The following is a 12,244-nucleotide window of genomic DNA, read 5'->3' as shown; positions in this document are numbered from 1 at the left end:
CATCAGTGAGAGTGCATCCCCGATCATTACCTTTGTCCGACAAAGGGGCTGATCCTGTCACTATGATCACCCACTCAGATGAATTCTCAGACTGTCCCAACATACCCAAGTTTTGACCCCCACTAAGGATCTCATTGATTGGTACATCAAAGGCAACCCAATCCAACACCTAGTGCAGTATCATAATCGAGACTAGGGGTTGGATGTAACTTTCCAGATTTGCCCATTAATCTCCAAGGTCCAGGGCAATACTGGAAATCTGGTCCAGTTCAAAGATTCAATCAATCCTACACTGTATGTGCCTAGGGTCTCACCCTGACAGCTGAGACAGGCCACCCCAACTGACTTGGTGGCACAACAGTGTCAGCCTTATCAGGATAGGTCTCCCCAGACCGACCCACTAGCTGTGAACATTCTAAACTAACACGAGTCTCATTAAGTGTCCAGTTTAAGGGTATTACACAGAAACATACCAAGGGAGCATGAATCAAATATGCACTTTGATTCATTTACAATAAACTCATAAAGTACATCATTCTGATTGAAGCTAAGGGCATACAAAACTATCCAACAGTTTATGCCACAAATGCCAATCATTATTACAACTGAAAGACTCAAAACCAAAAGTAGTAGAAAGCAAACAAGAAGTAGAAACATGTGAAGCCTTATTCTTCTCAAACTCCAAAGCAAATAGTCGTCCCAGTCTACGCCCCTTCCCCTTCACCTCCTCGGTTTGTCGGTCCTTTATCAAATAACCATCAGAAGTAAATGAGACAATGCTACCTTCCTCTACAAGTTGGCCAACAGAAATCAAATTGGTGGTGAGCTTGGGTACAAATAAAGTTTTGGATAAATGAAACAGAGATGACTTAGAAGTAGATAAATGAAATGGAGATGACCATCAGAAGTACTGACCGAGTGCGGCCCCTATAATATGGTTAGAGGCTCCTAAGTCGATATACTAGAGGTGATTTGGTGAGGGACAATAGGTCAGTGACTTACCAAACAGACCAATAGCAGAGAAGATTGAGGAGATGACCAAGGACAAGAGTTGTCAAATCCGTTCTTCAGACATGCCACCAAAAGTGTCATTTTGGCCAACCACAGAAGTAATGGAGGATGAGGCATCTAATCCATCTACAATAGTCTGATAGGCCTTGTAGATTACTTTCTTCCGATTGGATCCACCGCTTTTCTAAGGCCGAGTAGGGCATTCAGTAATGATATGGCCGAACTGCTTGTAATAAGTGCATGTACTCTTTTTCTTACAATGGGAGACACCATGGACAAATTCCTTACATTCATAGCATTGTACTTTAGAGAAGTCCTTCCCCTTTGATCTTGTTGCCAGGAGGATAGTATCAATGTTAGAATCTTTTCTCCCATCCAGAATAATCTGTGTAGCAAATCTAGCTTCAGCTCTCAGAATTTCCCCAAGAATAATATCCAAGTTAGGAAGTGTTCCTCGGTTCAGGATATTTGATCTGACAACTTCAAACTCAAGCCTGAGATGCATTAGGAAATGCATAATCTTCCTTCTATCAAAGTGCTCCTTTATATACTTCATGCAACATTCTGATAGATCCTTTCCCATGTGAACTAACTCATACTTTGTCCAGAGATTAATAAACCATGCATAGTATTCCTGGACCATCCTTTCTCCCTGGTACTATGAGAAGATGTCAACCTCTATCTGGTATTGTCTAGAGGTGTTTGATTGCTGATATACATTCTCAAGATACTCATACATCTCATAGGCAGTCCTGTATCCTCTCATAGGGATTGCAATGTCAATTTCAACTGATCCTAGGATCCATGATGTGATTTTCGCATTATCAATCTTCCACTAATTATGACCTTAATATCTGAATCATCAGGTTTAGGAACTAATCCATCCAGATATCCCCAAAGACCTTTTGCCTCAACATGAAATTGAAAATTAAACTTCCATAGTGCATAGTTCGTACCAATAAACTTAATAGAGAGAACCTCCATCCTTTCTAATGCCATTGAATCACAAGAGATAGAAAACCACACTTCTAAGCAAAAGATATGGTTCAAACCAGAATAATGAAAGAGATACCTTTCAACTAATATCCAGAAAAGGAAACTATAAGAGTCTGCCAAACTCAGAAGTGGCTCAAAACCCTTCTTAATCAAATCTGGTCCAATCCAAACCAATTCAAATAAGTAGATCTGCTCTGGGCAACACCAGATCTAAAGTTTCAGCCTGATCCAATGTCTCTACAAGAAGATCCAATGAAAAAAAAAAAATCTGATGGCACAACAGTCCAAAAAAATGTCTATAGCATTCTGATCAAGAATGCCCTAGAGGAGGGATGCAAGGGCACTCGAGAGCCTCTCAAATACTGTTAGGGAGTACTCTAGATAGCTGAAAAGAAAAGAGTTCAAAATAGGTTATACGCAGATCTGATCGTGACCTGCTCAGATACCATGTCAAAGTCAGATCAAAAAGACAAAGAGAGAGAAGAGAACACAGCAGATTGGTAGGTGTGTCACATGGCCACTATCGACACCCTAAAAGAGATTTATATTAAAGAAAGTAAAAGGACAAATCTGCCCTTAGTGTACAAATCTGCCCATGTCTATAATTTTTACACTATTTCCATACAATATTTCCAACATTTCTGAAATGTTACCTACATTTGGATGACCAACATTTCCACTGACACCAACATTTTAAACCTTGAAGGTTAGGTGGATAGGATACCTATAGATAATGGTAGAGAGAAAGAACCATCCACTAAGGTTGTGTTTGGTTTGAAAGAAAAGGAAAAACCTAATACAAGATTTCTACAGGTTTCCCTACCTTTTCCTTCAAAGCAAACACAGCCTAAGGGAGCAAGAGAGTGACCAATAAGAAAATATCGTAACAAGCCTTGAGGTAAATTGGATTTGTTGGGTATTTAGAATGTATAATGGTTAAGACATTGAATAAAATGTAATGATCATAGGCCACCTTCACTCTTTTCTTTTCTTAGTCTCAAATTTCTTCTTTCTTCTTTCATTAACAAACACAAGGAAAGTATATGTGGGGCTTACCTGAGGAAGTAGGTTTATTGTTTTGACCACCCAAACTGAATTATCATGAAGTACGTGCTGGACTTATAGTTGCAATGTAAAAAATGTGGAGTAACAAATAAAAATATGCAAATCTCTGCCACAAATAGCATTCAATCATAATATAAACAAAAATAAGCACCTTTTCCCTAGGTGTATCATACATTCCACAAATTATTTATTAGCTATTAAATCATCCCCAGCATACACTTAGATTTTGTAAATATCAATATGATAGCTGAATAGAAAAAGATATTATCAACAAAGCCAATTGCCAAATGCATAACCATCCAATTATCTCATGAGAACAGCTTCATGGCTTCAGTATTTTAATGTGCATAAAGATATAGAAAAAACATGTATTCGACAATTCTAGCTGTTCATATCAAAAGTGACGCAACCCACCTGTAGCCCAAATAGGTACCAACACGATCCTACAACATGTCCAGCCAGCATGAACACAAGAAGATTGATTACAAAGTTGGCCCATGCTGATTCGAATATGAAGCCACTTGATGATTGACCAGCAAGCAAAGGCAAGCACCTGAAAAGCCTGGGTATGTATTGTAAAAGAATCGATGCTCGTAATAGATTTTTTGCATAATTTGCTGACCCAACATACTTGGGAAATACAAGCAATATCAGGATCTACACAAAAGGAGAACACAAAATTAAAGTACAGAACAATATGTCATAAAAGGGAACAGAAGAAGAGAATGTTGAGAGTTACTATTATAAGGACTTGTAGAATTAAGTGTTGTATTGTAATTTACATATATTAGTATGAATATTGATGCAGGAATTGTGATGTTTTAGTATCAAAAATATGATATTAGAAAGGTAGAAGAAGAGAAGTAAGAAAGAGAGAGGAAGAGATGAGAAGAGAAAAAAAAATGAGAGGGAAAAAAGTTCTGTATACCAGCCACCTTATTAAGTTTTATTGTTAGACAGTTTTGTATGCCCTTAGCTTCAATCAAAATTGATGTACTTTATGAGTTTATTGTAAATGAATAAAAGTACATATTTGATTCATGATCCCTTGGTATGTTTCTGGGTAATACCCTTAAACTGAACACCTATTGAGACTCATGTTAGTTTAGAATGTTCACAGCCAGTGGGTCGGTCTGGGGAGACCTATCCTGACAAGGCTAACACTGTGGTGCCACCAAGTCGGTTGGGGTGGCTTGTCTCAGCTACTGGGGTGAGACCCTAGGCACATACAGTGTGGGATTAATTGAATCTTTGAACTGGACCAGATTTCCAGTATTGCCCTGGACCTTGGAGATTAATGGGCAAAACTGGAAAGTTACACCCGACCCCTAGACTCGATTATGATACTGCACTAGGTGTCGGATCGGGCTGTCTTTGATGTACCAATCAGTGAGATCCTTAGCGGGGGTCAAAACCTGGGTATGTTGGAACAATCCGAGAATTCATCTGAGTGGGTGATCATAATGACAGGATCAGCCCCTTTGTCGGACAAAGGTAATGATCGGGGATGCACTCTCATTGATGGAAACCAAGACTGCCGGCCGCCGATTTCAACCGTTGAAATTTGTTTTGCAAAATATATTTTATATGAGATATAAAAGTATATATATTATGGTTTCTAAAATGTTTGCAAAAGGGTTTTAATTCCCGGGATCCATATAAGTGGAGAGTGCAACACTGTTCCTTGCAGCCGAGGGAGAGGTCCTCTCTTGTCGGGCAGTGTATGATCATTATGGGCTGAGAGGTTAAGTGTAAAACCATTGAGGATAATACCTGATGGGCTAATCTTGCATCTGCCCACAGTCCCTGGGTGTTACAAGGTGGCTTGGCCCAGGGACCACTTAGGGTAAGTGTTGGGCCCATAGAGCCCATTTGATGGGTTTCAGGGGGTGCACTGTCTTTAACAGTGTATTCGACCAGGCCTTGTAACAAAGGCTGGGCCAAACCCATGTGGCTGATGTGTAGATCAATGCTTGGGTCCCACGCCATACAAGGAAGCCCAACTGGGCAGCAGTTAGGAAGGTTAAGTGAGCACATAAGCTTAATGGGCCTAAAGCCCATTTCGAACTGGGCTATTAATTTAGTTAATTAAAGGGGCGAATTCTGAGATGGATTAGCAGTTAGGATAGGGTCTTAATCCTATCCACTCAGAGAGTCCAGATCTGAATGTGATTCAGATCTAGAAACCTCCTAATAAGATTAGGATAAAGCTAATCTAATCTGCAGATAAGATAAGGGTTTATCCTTATCACTAGAAGAGAAGGCTGATCCAAATATGATTTGGATAAGCACCTCCTAATGGGATTAGGAGCTGATCTTTTAAGTTAACAAAAAGGAGGGGGCGGCAGCCTATAGAGAGACCAAGAAACACATCAGATCCCCTTTAGTGCTGAAATCAAGAAGAGAGAATTCTGCACCCTGCGAATACTCTCTTGCCGCCTCCCTGCTCTTGCCGCCCTGTTTGCCAGTTCGATCTCCAGCTGTGGGAGAAGTCAAGATTGGATCTTGACATCAATTCTTTGAGAAAGGATTGAAAAGGGAGTTGTGCTCACGTTCCATCCTGTTGTTTCTTGCGAAGGACAGAGTTCTTGGGGAAGAACACTGCTGATTCTGCTCCATCCTGCACTGCGCCATCTTCAGTGGGAGCAGTCTTTGGATCCTTCCTTGGGCGTGAACACCTTCGTTGGGAGATATTGCTTCTCCGTATCAGGTATCATTCTCTCCCATTCCTTTTGGTTCAGATCTGGTTCAGTTTAAGGTTCAAGATTTATCCTTGAAAATATGATTTTCTAAATAGGGAATGTGATTCCCAGTTGAAGGGAGAGAAAAATTTTTGAAATTCGCCCCTTATTCCGCAATCGTTGGGCGTCCATGTGATGGATCTCTCATCCCCTTCATTTATACTAATGATTAATACATGTACCTCACTAGTAAAAGATTATGAGTAGAAAAAACTACCTCTAAACTGGTAGCTCTAAAATTCCCCCTCAAGTTAGGCATAATTAAAAGAAATGCTACGCCTGTACAAGTTGTCTTCCATCCTAATCCAAGATATACCATTGACTAAACAATCAGAAGTCTCTATATGTACGAGTGTTCGGCTGATAAGAGTTCTTATTAGCCTATACTTAAGTTTAAGTTATCCTGTACTGGGCCTGTGTTAATGGGCCTAAGCCTGTCTAATGTTTTAAGTTGTCTGGGTGTCCCATCACTAATCAGGGGCATTCCAGTAATTCCTTGTATCATTGTACTACATTCTAATATAAATAACAGTATTGTCGACTGAGCTATTCAGTTCGACATTCACAGTATTTCAGAGGTCTTCTTCTCTTCTCTACTACTTCGAATACAGCTCCTAAGCTCACATAGTATCAGAGCATTAGCTTCTCCCTAGTTTCAGCTGGCGCACTCTCTCTTCTCTTGCTGTCTTTTCATCTTCTTTCTTCTTTTCTGGGTTGCTGCAGTGAAAACCTAGGGTTGTAAGAGAACAAAGCAAGTTCGAACCTAGGGTTTCCCTTGGTTGTAGGGCTCAAGGGAAGTAAGACCCAGAAGCAGATGTCCTACTAGGTTATTTCCAGAAAATAGTAGCTATTTGGCTACTAAGAGAGGTCTGTATAGGACAGACCTAGTTGATGACTGATTTCAGCAGTCCTAGCACTAGCCGAAAGGGAGAGAGCTTCTTCTACAGTTGCAGCTTCGAAGCTCCAGCAAGACTTGCACAGCACAGTGGTAAAGTGCCCTAATTTCAAGTCGTTTATCAGCCCAGAACCTCTCACTTGCTGCTGTACCCGAACTGCTTCAGCTCAAGTGAAGTCCACCTAGCGAGCTACCAGCACCTGATTGTCCAGCACTGTGAACACTTCGGCCAGCTCTAAACAGAGCCATCTACTCTAAGACTGAAGTCAGGATGTCCACACCATCCGGAGAAGTTTCCTCTAGAGATAACAGCTTGCAGATTACAAGTGTGCTGTTGGATGAGTATAACTTCAGAGAGTGGTCCATCTCAACAAGACTTTTCATTACTTTCCGTGATCTCACAGGCTATTTAGATGGGTACAAGAAGGAACCTAAGGTCGGCAGTCCTGAGCATGCCATATGGCGCAAGGAAAATGCCACAGTCATGTCTTGGTTGCTGGCCTCCATGAATCCTCGGGTTGCCAGAACTGTTCATCATTTCCCTACAGCTGATAAGATTTGGAAAAAGGTATCTAAGACCTACGGCCAGAAAAAGAACAATGCTAGAATCTACAGATTGAACCAAGACATTGCAGCTCTAAGGCAAGGAGATATTACGGTTGCAATATACTTTGCAACTCTGGAAGGCCTTTGGGAAGAGTTTGATCATCACTTGATATTGGATTGGGAAAATGCCAGGAACAAGGAGAGACATGATAAGCAAATTGAAGAGAGCAAAGCATTCAAGTTTTTGGCTGGCCTAGACCCAGTGTATGAGGGTATAAGGTTACAAATTCTAGGGAGAGATGAATTACCGGAGCTACACCATGTCTATTACCTAGTGAGAAATGAAGAAGTCAGGAGAAAGGAGATGCAAGTTGATTCTCAAACACAGTCAACTGAACTATTTGAAGAACACTCAGCCCTGGTCTCCACTAAGGGAAACAGATATCCAAACAAGAAGTCCCTCAAGTGCACCCATTGTGGTGGTGAGAAACATACAAAAGAAAAATGTTGGGTCCTGTATCCTCATCTGAAGCCAACTGCATTGAGAAAGGACAAGAGACAACATAAGGGTCATACGGCAAGTGGGAATCTTGCCACCAACAACAACAGTAGTGACAACTCACAAAGTACTCCAACAATGTCTTCTTCATCCATAGGGCAGGTTGCTGACTCCTCTTGAGTTGGTACTTTGGGCTTCACGGCTAGTGAGGTAGAGGTTCTCAACCGGGCATTATCCCGTCTAAAAAACAATTCTTTTGCTTCCACCTCTCTTGCCAGATCAGGTACAGTCTCTGCCTTTAGTGCAACTAGCTCCATTGATTCCACTTCTTGGGTGATTGATTCCGGAGCAACTGACCATATGACACATATGTCCTCCTTATTCTCTTCATATCATTTGTTGTCTGGCCAGGATAAGATGAGAGTGGCTGATGGGTCTTTCTCCACCATCATTGGAAAGAGGGTGGTTGACCTAAGCAAGGACCTCTCTCTTAAATTAGTCCTACATGTTCCTAGTATTACCTCTAATCTTTTGTTTGTTTCAAAGCTTACAAAAAATTTGAACTGCAGTATAACTTTTTTCCCTACTCATTGTGTCTTCCAGGACAGATTGACGAGGAGAACGATTGGGAGTGGTCATGAGTATGGAGGCCTCTACTATTTTGATGCAGACATCAGCTCAACCCTACAAGCTTCTGCTACTACTAGTCCGAAAAGTGTGGAGTCAATAGCTAGGCTGCACCTGTGGCATGCTAGGCTAGGTCATGTGTCTTTCTCTTCATTAGCAATGTTGTTTCCCGAATTATTTAAGGGCATTCCAAGTCAAAGTTTAATTTGTGATGTGCGTCAAATGTCAAAACAATGTAGAACAGTGTATCCAACTTCTAGTAATGAAATTCGAGCTCCTTTTGAGTTGGTTCATTCTGATGTTTGGGGACCTTCACCCATTGTTTCCATTGATGGATTTTGTTACTTTATCAGTTTTATTGACCATTATTCTCGGTGCACATGGATTTATCTGTTAAAAGAGCGAGATGAAATACCACGGATAACTATGACTTTTTGCAAGATGATTGAAACACAATTTGATAAGAAGATTAAGCAATTTCGGTCAGACAATGTTGCTGAATACTTTGAAAAATCCCTAAACTCTTTCATGAAAGATGCTGGCATGTTACACCAATCATCCTGTGCTAACACCCCTCAGCAAAATGGAGTTGCTGAGAGCAAGAATAGACATCTATTGGAGACAGCTCGAGCCCTACTATTCCAGTACAAAGTGCCCAAGAAATACTAGTCCCAAGCTGTATGTAATCTTAGGAGCTGTACTCGAATAGCAAAAGAGAGAAGAGAAACTCTGAAATGCAGTGAATGTTGAACTATACTAGTCAGTCGACCATGCTATTCTTTATATATGAATGTAGTACAAAATACAAGAAATTATTTGGATGCCCCAGATTAGTGATGGGACACTCAGATGACTTAAATCATTAAACAGGATTAGGCCCATTAATACAGGCCCAGTTACAAGATAAGTTAAACATAAGTATGGGCTAATAAGAACTCTTATCAGCCGAACATCACTCTAACATTCTAACACTCCTCCTCAAGCTTAGCATGGATCAATCATGTTTAGCTTGCCAAGTAAGTCCCTGAACTTTGTTGTTGACAGCCCTTTAGTTAATACATCTGCAATCTGCATCTCTGATGGAGTATAAGGCACACAGAGTTCTCCTGAAAATAATCCTCTCTGACAAAGTGTCGATCAATTTCAATATGCTTTGTCCTGTCATGCTGCACGGGATTGTTGGCAATGTTGATAGCAGCTTTATTATCACAATACAACCTGAGAAGACCCTCAGTTTTGATACCAAGCTCATTAAGAAGAGTTCTGATCCATAAGAGTTCAGCAACTCCGTGTGCCATAGATCGGTATTCTGCTCCTGCACTGGATCTAGCCACAAAATTCTGCTTCTTACTGCGCCATGTGACTAGGTTTCCTCCCAAGAATGTGTAGTAACCTGAGGTTGATTTTCTGTCTCCAACAGACCCAGCCCAATCAACATTAGTGTAGGCTTCAATTTCAAGTCTGTTGTTTTTCCTGAATAGAATTCCTTTCCCTGGGCAAGTCTTCAAGTATCTGAGAATTCTTTCCACTGCTCTCATATGAGGGGTCTTTGGTGAGTGCATGAATTGACTGACAACATGCATTGCATAAGCAATGTCTAGCTGAGTAAAAGATAAGTATATCAATTTTCCTACCAATTTTTGGTACCTTTCTTTATCACAGTATTCCTCACCCATTGATTTTTGTAATCCATGGTTCGGTTCTATTGGAGTGTCTGCTGGCCTTCTCTTGATCTAGCAACTTCAATCCCAAGAAAATATCTCAGATTTCCCAGGTCTTTGATCTCAAATTCCGAAGCTAAGAACTCCTTCAGCCTCTTCATCTCTTTAACATCATTTCTAGTAATCACCATATCATCCACATAAACAATAGTGTTGTAAGTTTGTCATCCTGTCTCCTTGTAAATAATGTATGATCTGCACTGCTCTGAGTGTACCCCACTTTCTTCATGGCCATACAAAGTCTCTCAAACCATGCCCGGGGAGACTGCTTCAAACCATATAATGCTTTCCTTAGTTTACACGCCTTCTTTCCAACATCATATCCAGGTGGGGTTTCCATGAATACCTCTTCATGAAGATCACCATTTAGGAAGGCATTCTTAACATCCAGCTGATGGAGTTCCCAAGAGAATTTTGCTGCTAGTGACAGTAGAACCCTGATTGTGTTGAGCTTTGCTACTGGGGCAAAGGTTTCCTTGTAGTCAATTCCTTCCTTTTGTGTAAATCCCTTTGCCACAAGTCTGGCCTTGTACCTCTCAGTTGACCCATCTTCCCTGTGCTTTACTATGGATACCCACTTGCACCCAACAGTGCCTTTCCCCTCTAGCAGGTCCACCAATTCCCACATTCTTGCTTTCATTAGGGCTTTCATCTTTTCATTCATGGCTTCTTTCCACCTTGGATCAGATGCCGCCTCTGAGTACCTAGAAGGGACACATATAGAGGAAAGAGCAGATACAAAGGAATGATAGGCAGGGGATAAGTGTGAATAAGAAACATAATCAGCTATGGGATGCCGAGTGGTACAACAACGAACAAGCTTACGGAGAGCAATAGGAAGATCCAAATCTGAATTGAGTGAGTCAGAATTACCTTGGATTGCAGAGACAGATTGATCTGAGTTCAACTGGTTGCAATCATGAGGTTGAGGGCCCTTCTTCCTTCTACTGTATGTATCTCTTTCTCTTGCCTACTGGAACCTTCAGAAGCTTCAGCTGAATCTGGAGAAGTAACTAGCATATTGGGAGTCTCACAAGGTTGACTGGGAATGTTACAGCTAGGAGTAGTGGAAGGTGATGAAAGGGGAACAAAAAAGAAGGGAGAATGAGAATCCTCTTCCAACCCACTAGTCTCCCCCTGAAAAGGATTCTGAGAAAACTGGAAATAGGGTTGAGACTCAAAAAAGACTACATCTCTGGTGACATTTTTTCTTGGAGACAGGATCATAACACTTATACCCCTTTTGCGTATGAGAATACCCCAAAAAAATTCCCTATGTAGCCTTGGGATCCAGCTTGGTTTTCTTTGGATCCTTCACATGTATGAAGCATATACAGCCAAAAACCCGAGGGGAAAGGGGAAAGAGTCTTCATACCCAGTACCTTAGATGGCATCCGATTTATCAGGTATGATGCAGTGAGAACAACTTGAGACCAATATTGCTTGGGCACATTATGCTGGAAAAGTAAAGCTCGAGCTGTCTCCAATAGGTGCCTGTTCTTGCGCTCAGCAACCCCATTTTGCTGAGGGGTGTAAGCACACGATGATTGGTGTAACATGCCTGCATCTTCCATGAATGAGTTCAGGGATCTTTCAAAGTATTCAGCTGCATTGTCTGAACGGAATTGCTTAACCTTCTTATCAAATTGTGTTTCAACCATCTTGCAAAACATCATAGTTATCCGTGGAACTTCATCACGTCCTTTTAACAGATAAATCCAAGTGCACCGAGAATAATGGTCAATAAAACTGATAAAGTAACGGAAGCCATCAATGGAAACAATGGGTGAAGGACTCCAAACATCAGAATGAACCAAATCAAAAGGGGCTTGAATTTCATAACTAGAAATTGGATACATTGATCTGCATTGTTTTGACATTTGACACACATCACAAATTAAACTCTGACTTGGAACGCCCTTACATAATTCGGGAAACAACATTGCTAAAGAAGAAAAAGACAAATGACCTAGCCTAGCATGCCACAGGTGCAGCCTAGTTATTGACTCCACACTTTCCGGACTAGTAGTAGCAGAAGCTTATAGGGCTGAACTGATATATGCATCAAAATAGTAGAGGCCCCCATACTCATGACCACTCCCAATCATTCTCCTCATCAATCTGTCCTGGAAGACACAATGAG

General features: G+C 41.0%; 1 protein-coding gene across 3 annotated transcripts in view; it reads right to left on the bottom strand.

The window, feature by feature from the left end:
• LOC148855465 (putative cyclic nucleotide-gated ion channel 20, chloroplastic) overlaps nt 1–12,244 on the bottom strand; it is a 162,102-nt gene that overhangs the window by 87,993 nt on the left and 61,865 nt on the right. For all 3 annotated transcript variants that reach the window (XM_088982291.1, XM_088982292.1, XM_088982293.1), the window contains one exon: nt 3,487–3,729. In XM_088982291.1, the coding sequence (XP_088838417.1) occupies nt 3,487–3,729 (243 nt within the window). The remainder of the gene's footprint in view (nt 1–3,486; nt 3,730–12,244) is intronic.

The sequence above is a fragment of the Nelumbo lutea genome, chromosome 4 (assembly GCF_056320005.1).
Source record: "Nelumbo lutea isolate HS-2025 chromosome 4, American lotus-T2T, whole genome shotgun sequence".
NCBI classification, from domain to species: Eukaryota; Viridiplantae; Streptophyta; class Magnoliopsida; order Proteales; family Nelumbonaceae; genus Nelumbo; species Nelumbo lutea.
The sequence above is the reverse complement of the archived record's forward strand: the minus strand, read 5'-3'. Positions and strand labels throughout refer to the sequence as shown.